The sequence below is a fragment of the Acomys russatus genome, chromosome 1, assembly GCF_903995435.1.
Source record: "Acomys russatus chromosome 1, mAcoRus1.1, whole genome shotgun sequence".
Lineage (NCBI taxonomy): Eukaryota > Metazoa > Chordata > Mammalia > Rodentia > Muridae > Acomys > Acomys russatus.
In genome coordinates this window covers 54,392,030-54,415,175 of record NC_067137.1, presented here as the reverse complement: position 1 = coordinate 54,415,175, position 23,146 = coordinate 54,392,030, and the positions used below count along the sequence as shown (strand labels likewise).

General features: G+C 38.0%; 1 protein-coding gene across 7 annotated transcripts in view; it reads right to left on the bottom strand.

The window, feature by feature from the left end:
- The window catches only part of Immp2l (inner mitochondrial membrane peptidase subunit 2), an 835,266-nt gene that overhangs the window by 259,446 nt on the left and 552,674 nt on the right, over positions 1-23,146 (bottom strand). For all 7 annotated transcript variants that reach the window (XM_051145157.1, XM_051145172.1, XM_051145189.1 and 4 more), the window contains one exon: positions 23,077-23,142. In XM_051145157.1, coding sequence (XP_051001114.1) covers positions 23,077-23,142 — 66 coding nt within the window. The remainder of the gene's footprint in view (positions 1-23,076; positions 23,143-23,146) is intronic.

The following is a 23,146-nucleotide window of genomic DNA, read 5'->3' as shown; positions in this document are numbered from 1 at the left end:
AAGCTTAAAGCTGTGTTTTTAAAAATGCTACAAATGAGTACCAAATCCATCTTATTAGCCTTGATCTGGTGTAGACGCTGTTTTTATCCTCCTTTCTCTTTAACCTGTCTGATTGGTGTGGATTATATTCAGGGTTTAACTAACAAATTCTATTTGAAAGTATTACTTCACTATTCTCATCTACAAATTGTATTTCATTCAAGAGTTGAGATTCTTGCAGTAAATATTAACAAAATGTGGCAGGATTTTATAATTTTCCAACTGACTAGGAATACTTGACAACTAAACACTAAACTTAAATTATAGAATAACTCAATAGAAGATATGAAATAGCACTGTCAAGATTTACAACAAGTATACTGAAAGTGTTTTTAAAATTAATATTAAGCTGCTATGCTTGGCTCGATTAGCTTTCTTCTTCATTTGCAAAGCATATCTGTCAGATTTTCATGAACTTGGTCTCCAGTCTCCCTTTCTAAAAACCTGTTTAATTAAATTTAACAGCTGTGTACACTTCCAAAACAGAAAGAATTTTCTCCCTTGAAATACTTAATCTTTTCTTGAAATATGATTCTTCTGAATATATATTTTAAAAAGCAATGGACAAAGAAAAATCTTCTAACAGAAAAAGACCAGCAGCTTCAAACATCCATGCTATGCATCTAGTGGGTAGACAGTTTATTGATTCCCAGGCCACCAGGAAATACAAGGCCCACATGCAGTATGCATAGGTCTTTGTTCTTCAAACAGATACCTCCACAGACAGAAAAAAATTAGTAAACAGAAACTATATAGACAGAAGCTATAGAACACTAGAAAATAAAATAGTACTGTGTCAGGAGCCATAGGACCTTGCCTGACCTGCCCCAGTGGCTGAGAGGCCCTGCTGGCTGAAAGCCACAGCTGTCTGCATACTTGAGATAATTATTCTGCCTGGCTACCACAAACATCCAGCCTGACCTTGAGAAAGAGAACATTCGGTGTATCGAGACTTCTGTATAGTCGCCCCACTCCACACCTGCTGTCCTTGGGCCTGGCCCAGAAGATTTTGTAACTTTCCACTGCATTCCTTCTCACCCCCGCCCTTTCAGAAGCTTATTATAAATTTGGATACCCCCTTATAATAAACAGCCCTCGATAAGCAAGTTTTTCCTGGGCCCATGCCTCTGTTCTCGTCCATTCTTTATTCACAGGTCGTAACCCTCCTCGCCACTCCACGAATAACTGAACCCGCAGGTCAGGAACAGTACTGTTTGCCAGTACGCTCTAGATACTAACACATAGCTGTCACCCAAGGATTGAGACAACTATAATAATGACATCCAGTATGCTCGGCATCAGTAAAGTCAGTGTTACCCTTGTCACTACATGTCAAACATACATTGACTGAACAATGATATGCATCCGTGATTTAACTATATATGTGAAATCATGGCTACAATCAAAACCGGATGGATATGAAAAAAACTCAAAGAAATACACACTAGAGGTTAAAAATAAATCTAAGATCCACAGCTAACTCATTCAATTTCACAGTATCCCAATTCTAAGAGTCTCCCCTCTAGGGTCTCTCTTCAGCTCTGTCATTTTGCCCATGGCAAAGAGAACCAGCTCTCTTTAGGGTCTTATAACAGTGAGTTCTCTGATGTAGGCCCACTTTCCTTCCTTTAGAGTTTCTAGAACTTTTCCTACTTGTAGCCTTTTCATCCAACCTTATACAGAAATATAAAAGAGGCACACATTTTTAAGCACTTATTGAAAAAAAAAATCATAAGAAAATTCCTCAAGACCAGCTATTCCACTCCTGGGCATATATCTGAAAGATGCTCTACCACATAAAAAGGCCAGTTGCTCAATTATGTTTATAGCAGCCTTATTCATAAAAGCCAGAATCTGGAAACAACCTAGATGTCCCTCAGTCAAAGAATAGATAAAGAAACTGTGGTACAGTTACACAATGGAATACTACTCAGCTATTAAAAACAAGGATATCTTGAAATTTGCAAGCAAATGGATGACACTAGAAATGATCATCCTGAGTGAGTTAACCCAGAAAGATACACATGGTATACACTCACTCACAATTGGATACTAGCCCAACATGGATGTCCCCTGAGAGTCTTCACTCAGTGGGGAATTGAGACAAGTGCTGGTACTTGCTATTGGGACTCCAGGTGGGAGAGGTATGGAAGACTGTGGAGACAGAAAGACCCAGAGGGTCCTGGAACCCTACAAGAAGACTATCAAGGTTGGCAGATCTGCACCTGGTTGGGGGGGGGGATAGGGGCTGCACAAACTACTGTACCTACTATGACAATGTATGCAGTAAATCTAGAGGCCCTATTCAGATGTAGCCAATGGATAGCTCACTCTCCACAGTGATGCAGAGAATGGGAACTGACTCAGACATGAACTCTGGTGCCCCCTATTGGACCACTTCTCCATGGTGGGGAGGCCTGGTGGCACTCAGAGGAAGGGGGAAGCAGGCTATCCAGATGAGACCTGATAGGCTGTGATCATGTGGAGGGGGAGGAGGTCCCCTTCTGTCACAGGCCAGGGGGAGGGGAATAGGGTGAAAGAGGGAGGGAGGGGGGACAGGAAGATGCAAGTGAGGGGGCAACAATTAGGATGTAATCTGAATAAATTATTTAAATTAAAAAACAATTCTTGGAATATGTGTATATTTATCACTTAGTATAGGTAAGGGAAAAATAATAAGAGCAATGTGCCTTTTTTCATGCACAAATATTTCTACTTAAAGAATTAAATTTCAACTAGGCATTTGATACTGCAGGGTGCAGAACCACCTCAGTGTTTTCAGGGTCCATTAGCATTTTGGCTTTTTAACTGTCAATGCTGTGAACATAGCTTCACATACACACATAGTACAAAATGGAAAAAGTATTATTTTAGGTTATTTCAGAAATTTTCCTAATCTCAAGCCAAACTTCACTTAATGGTTTTCATTTTATGAAACTTAAATCAACAACTAAATCAATGATAATACTGGAAAAAAGCCTACTAAGCAGGAAGGGTACACAATGGTCTTCGTCATTTGAAGTCCATCCCACTCTTAAGAGTTCTTCACACTACTCTCTCCCTGTTCCTGGTTCCTTATTATTCCTATGTATAAAACAAACCACTGGCTGTGGCTGGGGGTGTCGCTCTGGCAGCCTATCTCCCCAAGTTAAGCCTACAAAGAACTAAGAAATGTTCTGCTCCACTCAAAGAAACCACAAGAGTGAAATGGAAGGTGAGATGTTTCAGATAGCATTCTTTGGTGTTGCACAGCGTGACAGAATGTGCAGGGCAAAATAAAATGTACATGCTGTGTGCTCAGAACAAGGCCTTAAAGTTGAATGGTACATGGCATGATGAGCCCAGCCAGAACATCTCGGATTCACTATGTGTTTAGTTGTAACATAATTCTGGATTTGTATGGTTGGAAACCTTTTATAATTAAACATTTGCAGCCTTCACATTCAGTTACCCATAAGAGTCTGAATGCAGTTGAGAAGCAAGGCGGCATGAGGCAGATGCTCATTTGTTACCTTAGGGGGAAGGTTGCATATGCCTACCAGGCTGACAGCAAGTTCAACCATGTGATTTTTTTAAAGGCAATAACATGACTGGAAAAAATACATGTCACACTGAAAGGTATTAAGATACATCCCATAGTTTTATCATATTTCCATTCTATCTCCATTGAGACTATTAATCCATGATAGCTGATGCCCTCAGGGAAAAGACAGAGTCCAAAGAACTTGTGGTGTATGCAGAAGGCAGTGGGAAATAAGCCCCCATGAACTGCACACCACCAGCCCTGGCTCTTTGCTATCATTGAGAAAGTGAGCCTAAACTGGCTGACATGGGCCTTTTCAACAATAAACAGGCATATCCGTTTTCCCTTTGTTACACAGGGACAATTCCTGCAGCATTTGGGATGCTGAAGAGAGAAGTGAAACAGATGGCAGAGACTCTGTTCCCCACCAATTCGTTTCCTTAACCTTCAGCAACGGAAAGAACTAATAATGCTCCTCAAATTAGAGAGTTCACATTTTTAAAGAGAAGGACTTGGGACTGATACTAATTGGACTAAGTTGAAATATTTCCAAAATAAGTAGAGTCGTTTCAGAGAGTGATATGCAGGATTAAAGTTTTATAAATATTGCTGAGAATGTTCTACAGTCATTAAATTGGACAAATATGCTAAATTTCTCAATGTGCTCGATTTCTTAGGCAGGATTTTATTTGGCTCAAAAAATGTGTTGTACCCTCTCATTTCGGGGAGCACACAGGTAGCAAGAGGTTTGTAGAGCCGGCACTGATTCAAGTATATGTATTGCATACTGTATGTTCAAAAACTACTCTGGAAACAGAGTAGACAAGTGTTACTTCAATAAGGATGAGGAAGGGTACAGAATCTTGTTAGAAAGAGGGGATGGAAAAGTCTCTGCTACCCACAGGCTAAAATATGTGCATAAATAGAAAGTATGAAAGTATATTTGAAGGTTTATTTTTAAATGTGGTGTGTGTGTTGGTATGTGCACATATTTGCAAGCGACTTCAGAGGACAGAGGCACCAGAGTCTCGTGGGGAAGGAGTTACAGGTGGCTGTTAGTGAGTTCTGGGCATCACTAAGGTCTTCTGCAAGAGTCATATAAGCTAGTGTAACACTAAGCCATCTCTGTAGCCCATGAAACATGAATAATTTTAAACAATAGAACTGTAGCACACAATGAATGTGTTATCCAAATGATAAAAAGTAAACAAATATACTATATAAAAACTAACAAGCAAACATTGAATACAGTTTTTAAAAATAAGTAGTTATGAAAAAGATAGTTCTCAGGGAAAAAAGGCTAATAAATACATACACAACTTACTCTTATTAGCAATGGCTATTCAAATTAAACAACGGAAAATGTTTCTGAGAAAATGTTTCTCTGTTTTCTTGGTTGTCTTGGAACTCACTCTGTAGGCCAGACTGGCCTTGAATTCACAGAGATCCACCTGCCTCTGCTTTCCAAGTGCTGGGATTAAGGGTATATTCCACCACTGTCTGGCCTAAAAAAAACATGTTAATATATGTAAAATGAAAAAGTGTTTATTCTCAGTGCTAAGTGTTAAGGCAGGGCAAGCAGAGAATGCTATAGGTGCACAGAAGGACCTAAATCTAACAGAAAAAGTTTTGAAAAGCAATGCCTGGGCATGAGAAGATGGTTCTGTAGGTAGGGCACTGTGCAAGCATGAGGACTTCAGTTTCCATCCCCCAAGCTCACATAAATCCAGACACGGTGACATGTGTCTGTCACCCCAACACTTTTCTGGTGCAATGGTGAGTAAAGACAGGAGAACCCTCTGGAGCTCAAGGACCGGTTAACCTAGTGAATGCAGTAGAAGACAAGACAGAAAGTGAGAGTGACACCTGGAATTGTCCTTAACACTGCATTAGTGCACCATGGAAAACATGTGCTGCCCCCCCCGCCATCATCATCATCCACAAAGATTTTAATAAAGCAATAACTCAACTGAGAATAATTTACATAGACTTATTCGGTTTACAGAGATCTAGACATACCTCATCTATTTCTTTCTTCACATACTTACACACATACTGTGAGCTCCTGTACCAGAGTTGTATGCATGCAAAAGATAACAAGAAATTCAAATACACAGTGAAAAACTTCCCTCACACTTCAGATCCTTCAATGTCCTCTAAAGGCAAAAGTTACTTGTTTGCGAATATTTTCTTACAAGTTTTAGCTGTAAGGAAAGTTGGGGTGAAGTCCTGGAAAAATGTGGATGAGGAAGCAACGGTCAGGGTGTGGTCCATTGTGCTAACTAATGTATAGAGAGTTTATTTATACACAAACATGCACATATAGGACACTCTTTTTTCTTAATTATTCAGGAGCATTCTATCTTACTTAACCAGTGTCCTTAGTTGTACCACCAGCCATTTATAAACTGCAGTGATCATCTCTCTCACACAAACTTCTTTGAACTCACGTGCCAGTACATCTGCTGGCTATATTCCTAGAAATAGAATTGCTGAGTAGGAGTTGGCCAGACAAAACAAAAACAAAAAGAGCAAGACAAAAGGAAGGTCCCCCACCCCCCTGCAAAAACAGTGGTACTCAAAAAGGCAGGCAGCTGCCAGGAAACCACAAACTACTAGAATGGCTAGGGCACAGTGCAGAGAATGTGGCTGACAAGTCATTCATATAAACAAGGGCTGTCTTTGTGCTGTGCTAAAGAATGGTGCTGTAATGAGATTAACTTGAAATGGTCATTCTTGTGGGAAAATAAGTCATAGATTGGCAAGAGAAAAAGGGGAATCAATTAGGATGCAGCCACAGTAGTTGGGTGCTGCATGTTGCACTCTGCCCTTTGGGAGCTCTCCACTATATCTCTAAGATGCCTCAGAGCATCTGCCACAGAGACCATCCCACTCCTCCATACCAGACTGCAGAAGCACTCTTCCTTGTGCTAACCCTACCTGATGTGAGTACTGGTCAGTTCTTCTCTCTCTGTCTGCATAACAGCTAACTATCAAAGAACTTAAGAGCTGGGTGCATATTTAAGAACATCTAGTCCCCAAGTCCTCAAATGCTTTTCATTTTCTAATCCTAAGATCATAGAGAATGTAGAAAGCACAAAGTGACCTAAAGCCATCTCTAAAAAACCTAGTAAGTGGATGCAGTGGTTAAGATCTAATTGTTTCCATTAGGGGATTAAGAGGACCGGACACAACTGTGTGTATTTCCCCACCAGACCTCCCACCTCAAACCCGGCACTGGTAGTTTAAGGCTAAGCAAGAGAGTAGGAGTGATCAAGCTGAATACAGCTGTGAGACTTGTGATCTAAGATGGTCAGATTTATCCTGTGGGAAGGAATCACCATTTCTACTAACTATAAAGTTAAAAGCAGCTGCAAGCCCAGCTCACATTTAGTCAGTGAGAGACAACACCAAAACATGTTAGCAAATCCCAGTGTGCGAGAAAACCTAGAGGGCTTGCTGGACTCCCCCTCCAAAACGTCTCATTGTTCTGGGAGTGAGAGCCACATATGCACATTTCTAATGTGTTTCTAGGGGCCACTGATGCTTAGGCAGGGACCACACAGTCTAGAAGAACAGTAGCCTCTTCCTGACAATGAGCAGAAACTACAGAATATGTATGGTCTTCTAAAGTATTTTTCTAGTGTTTTCTAAATGTAAGATATTGAGAAAACTATGGTACGAAATTTAGAGCACTCTCCTTTTTCATATGTTTAAAAGCCAATAGTTCAGCAACAATTCACTAATAATTATAAAGCTGATAGGGGAAGGTATAGAATGTATGCTATAGCTTTCAAAATTAACACACCATCGATCTAAATAACTTTAAAAATGTTTATATACACCACTCCTTTAAATAATCCTGAGAATTGATAAAACTACAAGCAAATCAGAAACTAGGAATATACTTGATCTAAATATGACAAGGAGCCAAAATACTTAATGTTAAGATTGACAAGACATTACATACTATCTTTGAAAATGCACAGTTCTGTAGCAGGTTGCAGAAAGGGAAATGCAAGGTTAGTAAATGTCCACTATTCATTCTTACTAGAGATGAGACCATTGGAAGAAAAGTAGCAATAGGAGGGTTTTAAGACTCCTATTAGAGGACATAAAAACAGTACACAGTGACACTTCACACACTGTGGGTAGGAGTTTCACTAGCTTCCTTCCTGATTTCTCTCTATGTTAGTGCTAAGAACACTGCAGCCTTTAATAATAAAGAAAAGCATTATTTTTTGAAAGCCATGAGAGGATACTGGGGCTCAAACATCAATTTAGGGTTCATTTCAATTTCCATCATGTAGCAAGCCTTCTCTTGATTTTAATGATAGTTGTATCCTATCCAATTCAGAATTGAGGCCTAATTTACATAATCCCCCAAAGACAGCGCCAGAATTCCATTAAAGGTCACCTTACTTTCCCATGCATAGACCAACTTCTAATCTGTTTATTCTTCCCTCTTCTATTGTCATACCCCATGCTTTGGTAAAGCCTGCTGCTCATTATACTTTCATCTCAAATAGAAAATCTTTCAGTTTTGGCTTTGCATCCTACTAAACTCCATTCCAGTATGTATTACTTGCTCCTCTTCATGTTATAGTAAAAGATTAAATAGTCATTTACTTTTTGATGTGTGTAAAATTGAAATCCAGACTCCAGAACTGCCCTTTGGAAGTCTCAGAGCACCTAGAGGTGAAGCAGTATGGGACCAAGCATTTATTACTGCCTGCTCTGGCTGCATTTTAAAATCAGAGTGTTGCAGCATGGTAAGGGAGGAGAATTTATTTGTGTAATAAACAAAGTAGGAAAAAACTGCCTTGGTTCCCAGGTGTCCTGCAGCAGAGCACAAAGTTAATGGCTTGCTAGTTAGCATACCTCACATACACAGTTTACTCTTCTGAAATAAAATATCAACAACTGTCAGCATCCTGATAATAAAAAAAAATCAATCCTTTTCACTCAAATTTTCATTTGAATCCCAACCACCAGGATGCTCAATATCAAAATTTTATATTAGTTTTGCCAGTGAGAAATACTGAGACCCTGATCCAACATCACTTTAGAGAATAAAAGTAGGGGTGCTCTCAGCTTAATGAATACTTTATAATTAAAAGTTCCATGAACAAGGATTTCAGTTTGCAAAACAGCTAATATAGCATTAATTTCATAATGCACAGTTAGAATGTGAGGATCACTAACACCTGCAACGACGACATTATGTACGTCGGCTTTGTCCCAGTAAGCTAAACAGCGTTAGAATGTTTCCCATACAGTAGAGTGATTATGTTACATTAAAGAAGTGACTATGTCTGTGCTGCAGGCTTGGCCCACTACAGGCAGATTGAGTAAAACAAAAACTAAATGATAACTCTCATTCTAATCAGTGACACCAAGCTTAGAGGTTAGAAGAACAAACAGCTAACAGAACTGAGGCTATTCCAATCTAAGATGCTTATCTGCAGGTCTATTCTTTTTGTTTTAAAAGAAACTAGTTGGGCAGTGAAGTTTAGTATTCTCCTTTTTGAACTGTGGCTACTCCCCAGTTGAAGGACCTTTGCGCAGTTCTTGAAGAATGTCTGTCTCTTCTTGCCCAGCTCAGACCAAAAACCTCTTTTGTCCAAGTATGCCCACAAGGCTGCTAGCATTTCTGCAATCAACATACTCCCTCAGCCAAAGTAACACCAATGATGCATTATTTAACTCTAAACTATTGGCCAAAATGAGATGCATGTTTTGTGTTTGCAATTAATTTTAAAAAATGAAAGTCAACAATATAGACCAAGGGTCGGCAAGCTTAGATCATAGGCAAAATGTAGACCTACATCTCTTTCTAGAAAGGGTGTTTTATAGGAAATTTCTTCTCGTGCAATCTTCGTTGTTACAGTACCAGAATTCAATATGTTTTCCAGGTAGCATGGCTTATAAAGTTGAACATATTAAATAACAGGTCTTTCATAAAAAGTATGCTGATTATTGATACATAGATAGAAAGAATAGAAAGTGCAGTTCTTTACCAACATGAAACATAACGGTCAACACCCAACGTAGGCTTAGGCTGCATTTGAGCATTCATGAAGAAAATTATAAGTGATTTTTTTTTGTTTTTCAGGATTTTTCTCATCATATTCATAAAACATTGGCAGCACTAATATCATAAAGCTTTTCTACTGTGCTTTCACATCTGTAAGTCATGTTGTTGATTCTAAATCATCATGAGTTGATCTTTGTGTATGGTGTGAGATAAAAATGGAGTTTCAGTGTACTGCAGGTATTTTGTTGTTGTTTTTCAGGATTTTTGTCATCATCTTCATGACATCATTGACAACACTAATGCCATAAAGCTTTCCTACTGTTCTTTCATATCTGTAAGTCATATTGTTGATTCTAACTCATCATGAGTTGACTTTTGGGTATGCTATGAGATCAAGATGCAGTTTCCATGTTCTGCAGGTGGATATGCACCTTTATTATTTGTTAATGACACTGCCCTCTTTTTTTACTGGGTCTTTGTGGTCTTATCTCAGAGACCCATTGAGTGTCTATGTGTGGGCTTACTGGTAGACCTTCTACTCTGATCCATTACTCCATATGCCTGTCTCTCAGCTATTATAGCCCAGACCTTCAGGCTGTCCATCTCCCTGCCTCAGACATCAGTCCACCCTCTCCCCATACAGCTTTCTCTGGGGTAGAGTTACAAAGCCACATGTGGTACTGGTGTTCCTCTCCCTCAAGGCTGCAAGAAAGGGTTATGGCCCTTCCTAATACTTGCCCCTTGGGTCTTAGGCTAAACCAGTCTAACTAATAAAGAATGGCATAGAACTTCCCAGCAGCCACTAACAACCTATAGAAAACAAGATTCATTTGGTTTTCTAGGTATCTGAGAAGAAAATGAAGGGCATTTCACTTTCCTTTAGCTTTCCTGTCATATTGCACATGCAGCTATCTTGCCTATTGTCTCACTTTAAGCTAACTTTCTTAATGAACTCCTGGCCAAGAGCTTTAAAGTGTTCTCCTGCTTCAGAGCCACCCCGTGCTGCCTCAAGGCCAGATAATGACCACAGTGGTCAGAAGGCACTCTCTCCTAGTAAAGCTCTTCAAGATAGGAATTTTGTTCAGCCCCTTTCTTAAACCTGAAACATCTTACATGCACCTCCTATATATAACATACACTCACACTGTTAGCTTAATTACTGCAGCATTGCAATATATTAGCAAGTCAGGAAGTGGGATGCCTTCGGCTTTGTTCTTTCACAAGATGGTTTTACCACTGAAGATACAAGGCTGGTGGGAATACAAAATAATACTATGAGGGCTTCCCAGAATACAGAAAAAGATCGCAGAAGGCGTGTCTCCTTTATCTGCAGGGAGCCCCACCAGACACAGGAAGCTATAGAATTACTATAGAGTATATCAATCACTAAATATAAGTTAGTATTTTCTTACATACATATATATGACTAAATTTAACTTCTAACTCAAGAGTGATAAGATGTTAACAAGAATGATGAAATAACACAAAATATTATTTATATGGGTATTTTTTTTTCTTCCAGAATATCCTTTACATTTTTCTTTTCCTCCAGGAAGCATCTTACAGCTCCTCTTTGATATATCTAAACTACTGCTTATTCCTGCTATATTTTGTGACTATTGCATAAGTAAACTAAGGATTACTTGACCAAAGTTGCTGCTGAAGTAGTTGAGCTGACTAGGCAGCTCAGTAACTTACAGGTGGTTGCATACAGTGTAGATGTGCTGACTCAGGCATGACTGATGGTTTATGTATGGTGGAGCAGGGTGCTGTGACAGTCTATCATGCTGGGACAAGCAGAATGTAACAATAAACCCCTAGGTCTAGACTTAATTATTAATATTTTCTGATTTAATGACTATGTTTAACTGAAACCATAGGGAGTCTAACTAAAGCTTAGTGTAGACTTGAAGTGGGCAACTACTGTTCTATATGATCTAGCAGTGAGTGTGACTTTTCAGTATTTTCTAAAAGAATTAAAATATGAAATCAAAGATACATTATTTATGTTCAATAAATATTCTTCATGCTGGGCAGAGTGGCTCATACCTTTAAATGTAGTGTTAGAAGACAGGAGCACACAAATTTCTGTGAGTTCCCATACCACCTGGTCTACATATGTATCAATCAGCGTTCTTTAGAGGAGCAGAGCTGACAGAGTAAATACATATATTTATTAGACTGGCTTGCACACTATGATCTAGCTAGTCCGACAATGGCTGTCTCCCAATGCAAAGTCCAAGAGTCCACTAGTTGTTCAGTCCTCGTGCCTGAATATCTCCACTGGCCATTAATATACATTGGAACCTGAATGCCAAAGAAATAATCTCTATACCAAGAAGTCCAGAGTGAAGGAACGCAGGCAAAGAACCAAAGCTTCCTTCTTCCACATCTTATATAAGCTGTCACTGAAAGGTGTGGCCCATATTAAAGGTGGATCTTCCCACCTCAAAAGGTTAGAATTAAAGTGAGAGACTTGATATCCTATGAGCATATACAGGGGGAGGAGGTCCCCCTCAGTCACAGTCATAGGGGAGGGGAGTAGGGGGAAATGGGAGGGAGAAAGGAATGGGAGGAAACAAGGGATGGGATAACAATTGAGATGTAATATGAATAAATTAATAAAGTATATTAAAAAAATAAAGTAGGTCTTCCCACTTCAAATGATTTAATTAAGAAAACCCACACCAGCCAGGTAGGTTTTATTTGATTCTAGATGTAGTCAAGTTGACAACCTAGACTAAACATCACAATGTAGGACGTTCCAGGTCAGTCAGGCTATAGGATAAGATCATGTAATATTCTGAAATGTAAAACAAACCTAAATATCCATCAATAGATGATCAAATAAAGAAAATGTGTTTTATGTTCAACCTTAAGGGCAACAAGAATCCCACATATGCAAAGCCATGAATAATCCTTGAGTATTTCATGCCAAGTACAATATGCTCATTACAGAAACACAAATATTGTTGCACGGATGAACTTATTTGAGTTATCTGAAATGATTAAGCTCTTAGAAGCAGAGAGTAGGATGGAGGTAATCTGGAGCTGGGGGGAGGGTGATATCAGCTGCTAACTGAAGACTGTAAAACTTCAGCTGTGTGAGAGGAGTGCCCTCATGCTCAGATTCATACCGTGTGCAGCAGGTATATATTAACATGGCAGCACGTGAATTACTTCTACAGTAGCGTCAAAATATTGATATTCTAAAGTGGGCAAGGAAGACATTCTACTAAGCTTTGGGGAAGTCAAATAGAGAGTTCATGGTAATTATGTTGACAGTGAGTTTACATTAACAGTACATTATCTTATTTGGTCTTCAGATCAGTCCTGAAAATGGACAGATAAATAAATCAGACTTACAGAGGTCAATAGCTGCTGAGGTCATATGGCTTGAAAAACAAAGAGCTGGAATGACCTTTTCATGTCCTGACTCTGTATATAACCCTTATAAACCTTTCACTGTGTTAGGTCACTGAAAAGTACTTAAATACAAGTACCAAAAAAATAAGATTGTAAAATTTTAAAAGAATTTATAAATAATGCAGTCAATATTTTGTATGGGTATTTGTTCTGTGATCTGAATTTTCCCTCTGAACATTCCAGAAGAGGACCAGCAGTTAAAGGTAAGCTTAAATAAGATTAACGGGAGTTGCCCAGGTCAGAAGTGCTATCTGTTCCTTAGCTATTATTCAGGCTGAAATATTTTTCTTGAGTTCTGTTTCAAGAAGGTATTTTAAAAGGCAATCTTTTGAGCACCCTATAGTGATAATTACACTTATATGTCTTTTCAAAATATTTGACAGCTTACATTACTGTGGGTAGAAAAAAAATAAAAATCAATATTTAGTTCAAAGTAGTGCACAAAAAGTTAGTATTCTCTATTTCAAGGCAGTATTTCTATTTGACTTGGAGTTCACATCTTTAGAAAGGCCTGCTACTAAGAAATGTAAGTGAATCAACAATAAAGGAGATCAAATGTTAACTACCTATCCCTGAGTGTGATGTGCTTGCTAATGAGGAACATCACTCTCCACAGAGCCCTTCCCATGGTATGTCTGTATTGGAGGATGAGGGATGACAGCCCAAAACCAATCAGAAAGAAGTAAGAGGAGGCCCAAGAAGAGCACCAAAGTCAGAAACTGACCACTAAGGCAAAACCACGAGCTTACTGGGAATAATGCTAATTATGAGAAAGTCCTTCAATACTCATTTCATTTTTGTTTCTCCTAATTTTCTGCATAGTTTATCTAGATTGCATACTATGGTGACCCAATAATATATCCATAGACTTTTTAGGTTTATTATTGGTAGGACTATCACTTAATAAATAATTACAAAACGTGTTCTGTGAGATACACTACTACATTGCAGCAACACAGATGTGCAAGTGTAACATACACATAGAACATATAAGTCCTTAAAGAAAATCTCAAAGCCAGGCCATGGTTGCACATGCCTTTAATCCCAGCACTTGGGAGGCAGAGGCAGAGGCAGATGGATCATTGTGAGTTCGAGGCCAGCCAGGTGTAAAAAGTGAGTCTAGGACAGCCAAGGCTATCACACAGAGAGATGCTGTCTCAAAAAACCAAAACAAAACAAACCAAAACAAACCAAAAAACCAAAAAAAAAAAAAAAAAAAAAAGAAAGAAAAAGGAAATATCAAATGTGTCTGTAGAATATTTGAAAATAAAAAGCTATAGTATAGCTACTTTCCTCACACTTTCAAACTACTTCTATGAGATGTGGATTAGAAAGATAGATAACAGACATATATTTCTAGGGGCAGGATTAGAGGTAAAAGAAAGAGAGAAACCTCTCTTGTTGTCTTATATGTTCCAATGGTATCTGAACTTTCTGGAACAACCATGCACTTCTTCGCAGCTAAGAAGGGAAACATATATTTTCTCACTTCTTATATCCTCCAGTTTTGATCAGCATACCCCAGCTCCTCCGACCCATCAGATAACCCCTCCTAACCCACCCTGACCCACAGTCTCCAGAGGCTTCTGCACATCTCCGCCATAACAATTCTCTTGTTACATAGTATCTCTTCTGTTGTCACTGTTGTCTTGCTATAAACTTTCAAAAGGGTTTATAAAGGTTCATAAAGAGTTACTTATGACATTTAGCATCTCTAACGCTGAAACTCAATAGCATCTAGAAACAGTAAATACAAGGCACTCATTAAAGAACTATTAAATCATCACTACAGCTACAATCTGGCATATAAAGAACATACTATGTCCTGGGCTTTGTACCAATCATGTTATAACAGTTATTTCATATGATTTTTCAAGAAGGTTCTATGGAGTGTATGCTATGAGAATGTCAAGTTTACAGATGAGGAAAATTAATTTTGTAGATTTAGGTAATTTGTCAAGGTAACATAGGCAGAGGCACTTCTGGAATCTAAATCAAGATAGTTGGAGTCCATTGTGTATGCCCACAGAATCTCTGCCACACTGAATGAGTAAGGAGGCATCACTTTAAGAATGAATAAAAATGAAGATTTTGTACCTAAGAAAGAATTCTGTTAGAGACAGGAGATATTAGAATACAAAACTATTTAGGGAAACCACTGGCAGGTGGGTGGAATACCACCATAGTAATAAGGGCCACCATTAGAGCAACAGGGAAATGATCTAAATAGTTTACAGACTTTCAGCAAGTGTCACATTTCTAAGTTCAGTGTTCAAATGTTTGCTATATGCCTCTAATAATCCTTATATTGCTAAACTGATTATGGGAATAATTTTGAGATAAAAATTAAGACCAACATTGTAAAAGCCTCCTTTCTCAATCTCTTCTCTCTCTCTCTCTCTCTCTCTCTCTCTCTCTCTCTCTCCTCTCTCCCCTCTCTCTCTCTCTCTCTCTCTCTCTCTCTCTCTCTCTCTCTCTCTCTCTCTCTCTCTCTCTCTCTCTCTCTCTCTCTCTCTCTCTCTCTCTCTCTCTCTCTCCCATAATTAGAAAAAAACTGTCAATTGCTAAAACATACTTTTATTAGGAACTTCATTTTTATGCACTGATTCAATAATATCAATATAAAAAGTCCCCTAGGTCCTATTCTATAAAGGCAGGGATTGTCAACAAACGTAGTAAAGAAGAAAGTAAAAGCTTCTGCATTGCATTTACAATTTCTACACTAGGTTAACTAAAGCCCAAGGCACTTGCTTTAAGTGTTCAAGCATCACCAGTCAGAGCCTAGTATTAAATTAGAATGTACAATGCCATTGTGGTTGCAGAATAATTCATGGATCAAAGTCAACCAGGCTAAAGGACCTTGGAGTTTTCTGAAAACTTCCTGCTCAGGTTACCAAGGACTACGGACAGGCTGTAAATATTCTCTGTTCTTTCCAGAACCACCCATTCTGATTCCATTTGAGAACTAATATCTATTAGCTTGCATGCTCCAAAACATTTTACCCACCAGTCTTCATCAGAGTCCTGAACAGAAGTTTGTTTGCATTTTTTTTTCTTTCAGGACAGAAGGCATCTCTAATTCCTAAATTATAAAAAATACTAAAACCAATGTATGCTCTTCAAGGCCAGCCATACAGACACATTAGATTTCTATTATTCTGAGCTGGTACACCAACCACAACCACAATGATGTTATTTAAAAAGCATCATACAGTTTTACTGTGGAAAATTTAATGCAGTTCTGTTTTTTCTTATAATGCTTAACCATTTGCTGGAAAATAGTGTTATGCAACACTCTGTGATAGGCCAACATCGATTTCCATATCTTCAACAGTCCATTTAAAATCAATGCCTTTAAAACATTTCATTTCTAGTGATTCAGTAGATTTTTATTTTGCTAATACTAGACTTATTTTTTAATAAATGAGGGTGTTTTGATATTTTCTAATATAGCCTTTCAACTTGGAAAACAATTATCATGTAAATATTTTTTCAGTGAAAAAAAAAGGTCCATGATTGCCTGCCTCCACTTGTTCTGCAATGTCAATTCTGTTTTTGTCCAGCAGAAAGTGACCCTTTATCTTGTTCCTTCCTGAAGCCTAGAAATTATTCTTCTTCTGGGGGACATGTTTTAGGATTCTTCTGAATGAGGAAGGCCAGGAACAACATCAAATCAAATAATTTTTGTGGAGTGGATGATAAAGTGGATTACACTTCTCTCCTCAGGCTTCTGCTTGCTGTGGTCTATCTCGGCAGTTCTGGATTATGTTGATGAGGCCAATGCATAGTTGATACTAATCTCTTTCCCTTCCGGAGTGTCATGGTTTAGGTGATAAGTTAGTTATATGGTTAAAATCCATATGCTCACTTCATGGACATTGCTAACTACGTGATAAAAACCCAAGTTCTAAAAGAAGGGACCTGTACAAGGCCTCACTGCTGACTGGGCAGAGAAGATGCTTCTGACATTTCAACTGTGGCTGATTCTTGTCAATGTGTTGCAGTTTTGTGGGGGTATTTTTATTCATTTAATGCTTTTCTGAAACAGTGCTTCTCTAACTAGTATGAAAAAACAAATAGCTATGGTAGAACTAATAAATATGTCTGAATACTACTTTCATCAGCTTCTCACTGTTACTGTCAAAGATAAGAATACACAGTGGGGTCAACATTACAAAAACAAGTACTTTCCTAGTTATGAGCTTCAGAGAATCCAAAAAGTCACCTTGTGTTCTTAATCAATGTTGACATTAAGATACGAAATCCAGACCTCTCAAAGTCCCTTATTTCCAATTGTAGGTGTTGGCTGAACTCGATGAACAAATACTTCAAATTCTATATTTCATTTTGTCAATATAAATCATAACCAGTGGATTATAAATAATGTGACTGCTTTTATCTGGGTCACTGGAAATAAATCAAAGCAGTCATCATGCATGCCATAAACAAAGGCCCTTAACGATTCTCATGAGAAGCTTGACTGCATTTTGTCAAGAAAGAACATTCTGAGTAGTTTTCAGAGTCACACTGTGGATATCTAATCTTTTGCACATAGCAGACAGCAATCCGTTAAAAATACCTGGCTGGCACCTACTACAATCAAACTGAAGTCCTTGCCTGAGCCCTGAACCTTGTTCTGCAAGCCTCTAAGAACTTATCTGTCATCTCAGATTTCATCGTTGGAATGCGGCTTCTTGCAAGACCTTGAACTCTCACCTAATTTGTATCCATCTCAGGCTTACATTGGCTGTTTCTTTGATTTGATTACCTTTCCTCTACCAACTGTGGTTCACTGTCTCCTTCTTTTAATTCCCAAATCCTAGAGATGTTTGCAATAAATACCTTACCTAAAATCTCCCCCTCTTTATTCCTATTTCTCACCTGTTCTTACTTAACTATGCTCATGCATGAATACATAGACTCCCTGTCCATTCCTAACAAAAAGAATTTATGCAAATAAAAGCTAAGTGTCTCTTTTATTCACTTATGTCTCTCTAATATCTAGGTCAATGATCATTAAATAAATGGAATCAAGACTCACCAGAGGTGTCCATATCAAATATTAGTCTAATTTTATCACAAGAATATATATTCTAAGTCTAATAGATAGATTTGATTCTATAGATATAAGGTAAAATAGTTACATAAGGTCTTCAAACGCCTCAGAGACCTACAGAATTTAAAGATGCTTTTATTTTTCTGAAGGTTCTTTAACAACAAGACATGTTAACTCCTGGCAACACCCAGCCTGCCTCAAAGAAGATGATGACCATCAAAGAACCTCCTTATAGAGTTGGCTTCAAATATTGCAAAACAGCCACCAGCCAAAATGTCCTCATTACTGCCACAGACAGAATTCTGCCTAAACATAGGCAAGTTTAGATGCACACAGAGTTGATAGCCAAACTGCCAAGACAGGGTAAGCAAGTCCTCAATAGTTCCTGCCTCGCAAATATGTCTGTCAGATATATTGAGCCAGAAGCCTGAAGATGATGCTCCAACATTATAGAGAGTATTGAGTAACTGTTTAGGCAGCAAAGTGTCTCAGTCATGGTATAATTTTGGAAGCTGCTCATCTGCACTTCTGGGTCACTCAGGTATTTAAGTTTTATTCCTTCTCAAGTCTCGGATGAGGTTGAAGACCAGATAGGTTAGTCTTACAATTAAGCTTAGTAGGTGAGGGGTTAAGATGTTTTTACATCAAGATAGATGTTTTAAGTTAATAATGATGAGATATGATAGATCTTGACCTTCATTCAGAAATTTAGACCCAACAAGATAGGAAATATGTTACTTCAAGTTTGTCAAATACAAATAGGCAAATACTATGAATGTAACATTTATATAATTCCTGATTGTCTCGTGTCTTCATGCTGTATGTATTTTATTTTATTCATGTGTAATAATATAAATGTATACATTAAAAAAGAAACAATAAAAACGAAAAAATTGAAAAAAAGACAACTGAGACAGAGAATACAGTACAAAGACAGAGAAATAGCAATGGGATGCAGGGCAGAACTGAATGAAACTGGGAGTTGTAGTGTTCGTCCCTTGTTACTCTTTTTTAAAAATATACTTTATATATGTTTTGTGTGCATGCACATCTGCAAATCAGAAGAGGGCATTGGATCTGCCATGTGGGTGTTGGGAATTGAACTCAGGACCTCAGGAAGAGCAGCCAGTAATCTTAATGACTGAGCCATCTCTCCAGCCCCTTTGCTAGTCTTCTTTTTCCCTTTGCTATTCTTAAGGGAGCTCATTGTTGGTAACTACTCCCCTTATCTCCTCAATTTATCTCCACAACTAGTACTCTTAAAGCTACATTTCAATACATATAACCAGAGGAAACTTAGCTAACAGAACACTAAGTAGATAGAATACTGGGTTGAGCCTTTAACAGTGGGTTTGACCTCTGAAAAGTTCATGAATGCATGCTTCCCTCTGATTATCAGTGGTTTTAAATTCAAAATAGTACTCATGGTATGTATACTGAAATCTCAAAGGCCTTTTTAAAACTCTCTTTGGAAAAATAACAATTTTTTTCCAAGAAAGCAAATGTTAAATTCACATTTGGTTTTAGACTGCCTTTTAGAAAATTCAGTAATATCCAAGCTAAGCTAGGACTGGAAAGGCCATGTCTAGTCTCAAAGCCATGTGTGTCATGGGGAGGGTGGCACTGTTAGGCTAATGTCTCCTTGTGGCTTATAGGGAGCATATTCCAATCATTTTTCAAATATCTAGTTGCAAGAAAGGACCCCCCCCCCAAATAAGTAAGTTCATCAGTAAATGTTTTACTCTCTTGTTGTCTGTCCCCTTAACATGATTCAAGGCTGTTAGAAACCACTGTAGGTGTGTATCCATTCAGTAGTTTTAAAGCTCAGGGAGTGTAGGACAAGGAGGGGCCACGGTTTCAAAGAAAAGAAATGTTTTCTATCCTCTTAAAGGCATGAAGAAATAAAGAATGTTTATTTTTCTAATTAATCAATAAACAAGTTTCTCAAAAAGACTTTACATTGGAATTAAATCTTGACTCTAAGTCCTTCCTCTTTGTATCATTCATTGCTCCATGACTGAGGTCCAGAAAGGGAGAAACGGGGATACAGACTCTGGGATCCATTTATAGGCTTCATATGCATGGGTATCAGCAATAACTAAGATGAAGGTGACTCCTCCCACCCTGGTTCATCTTCCTGCCTCCACTCTGTCTGCCTCTGCGGTAAGAACCCAATATAGACTTGTTGAAGGAGGAGAACAACACTTAATGTCTCCTCAGAGGTCTGCTGTGGAGTTTCATCCTGTGTAGACTTCTGTAATCTTCTCACATTACTGACTACACAGCTAGTGATTCACGATGAGAAATGGCAAAATCACTGTGTATTATAATGAAAAAATGATTCATTGACATTCTTCATTTTGTTAGATTGTGTTACATGGATAAAATGTGCATTGTTTTGGTGACTATTTTTGTATTGTGAGAATAGCTTTGTTGAGATGCAGTTCAGATACTGTATAATCTACCCACTTAAAATGAGCAGCTCATTAATGATTGCACATCCAACTGTACAACTGTTACCACACTACACTTTAGGATATTTCTGCACCTCTTTAATACAAGCAAATAACCTACCCATTAACGGTCTCTACATTCCCCCTCTCCCATGCCTGTGGGAATCCCTAACCTATTCTGGTTTTGTACATTTATTTATTCTGAACATTTCATAGAAGGAATCATAATTTGTAGTCTTTTGTGACTCATTTCATTCACTTAACAGTATTTTAAAGGTTGCTGATTCATTCCTTAATGAGACTGCATCACACTCACACACTGCTTTCTAGACACTAAAAGTGTGTTTGGGTATTTATACTTGGGGGATGAACAGGTTTTCAAGTTTATACCTGCCTCTGTTTCTGAAAGAAATCAGAATCCTGGAACAACTCTTACAAACAGAAAAAGAAAGCCACCAGGTTCTTTGAACATATGCATTCTCCCTTGGAAGTGACAACAAAACACTTTTATACTAAACTACTTATTACTGATTATGGTCTCCCTACTATATTTTACTTTAAAAAAAAAAGTGGAAAAAAAAAAGAGAACACATGACTTTGAGAGGGAAAAGTAGTTCAAGTGATAGGGATGGAGTTGGAGGGGAGGGAAAAGAAGTTGACTTGGTTAGAACACATTGTATACATGCATAAATATTGAATGAGTTTTTAAAATATTGGTTGAATTTAATAAGCAGTAAATCTTATACTATCAAAATATTTTTAAATAAAAATCAGCTTTTCAGTCGTAAAAAGGTAAGCAGAGGACATATTAGATGCTTTTGTAAATGTTTTTTTTTTTTTTTTTAATTTTTAAATTTCTGATATATTTTAACAGTTGAAAGAACCCAACACAGTATCCTGTTAAATTGTAACCTTAGGATGCACCTGCATCAGTTCTTAGAAGAGCAAGTGAAGCCCTGTGTATCCATTCTGATTTTACCAGCGCCGCATACCCAGAGAACACGGAACCGTGCTTAGCACACGTCATCTCATTTCATAACTTTACAGTCAGTTCATGTCTTTTGAATCAACAGAAAGTTGTGCAAAACACTATCATACATGAGGAATGTCGTCTCATTTCATAACTTTACACTCATTTCATGCCTTTTGAATCAACAGAAAGTTGTGCAAAACACTATCATACATGAGGAATGCTTACATGACACCAGTCCCAAGGCCATACATGCATTTCATTACTGCTCCCCCCACCGCGAGGCCCGTTACACCCGTTCAGATACAATGAAGCCCAAACCAGCAGAAGTGATGTGACCACCTCTACTAAGCTTAAACTTTACACACGGTGTACTATATACAGTTTGCGCAGCTCAGTGCGGCTGGAGTACATAGCTCTTCCACAGTCACTGTTTGGTCATGGGTGCTGCTGCTGCTGCGGGTGCCTCTTGCTTCGGCACACCGCTTCCTGACCTCTAACCAATGTTACCTGGGTCAGTGTGGTGAACCCTGAGGAGCCTTGTAAATGTTTTTAATTCTCGGTGTAAAGATGCTAGCAGGGTTGCTACATCTGCTTTTTTATTCAGTCTATGACAATATCACACATCTGGAAAAGTCCATCCTATATGCACAATACAATGACAGCCGAAGAAAAAGAAAACAAATGACATATTCTGGTTATGAAAAAAGTAATTTTGATCTCATAGAACCCAAAAATGGGTGGGTCTTGGGGACTCAAAGGATGCTCAGGCCACCTTTTCACTGTTGATCTCAATGCTGTTGTAGAACTGACAGGGGCTCTTTTCTTTTAGTTTGTTTTGCTTATGTCATCATTAACATATATTTTTAGGAGGGAGTTTTGGGTGGAAACAGGATCAGAAAACTTTTTGAATATAAATGTCAAGGCATTTGTCAGTTTATATTGTGTACACCTGGCTACACATTACTTAAAGTAGGCAATCCAAATGAAGTGCATCACACACTCATGGTCTTTGTACACATTCTAAATATTGTTTATAAATGCAATAAATGAAACTTTACTATCAGTTGTTCAAACTCTTGATTATTCCAGTGTTGTCTCCAGTTTTAACACTCATTATGAACCCAGAAACGCATGTTTCACTTCCTATCCAACTTGTCCTTATCTCTATGGTTATAGAAAAGTCCTATGAGCTTGTGTTTTGGATTAAAAAATAATTAAATGTTCTTGAAATTTTCTATAATGGAAATTGAGGTCACAATGTTAAAAATAATTATGCTAGCATTGATACCTGAAAGCAGTGGTTTAATGGTGAGAGTATGTGGTTAAGCTTGGTTTAATTAATTAATAATTATCCTATGTTGGATGATTTAAGGACAACGATATGCTTAGTAAAGGCATATACACCTTCCATCCTGAATAGTTACTGATGTGCACGAAAGGAGAGGCCCAAGGGAAGTGTGTCCCAAATACAGGATCTCAAGGTATTTTTTACTTCAATTTCAAATAATGATTCAAAAATAAATTTCAAAAACTAAATTTTAAGTTAAAAACAGTAGTTTGTGCACCTACCTTATAATATCTCCTTCAAGAGCGATCACTCTCTTAATGATTTTCTGTTCTGGGTTTTTAGGAGACCTAG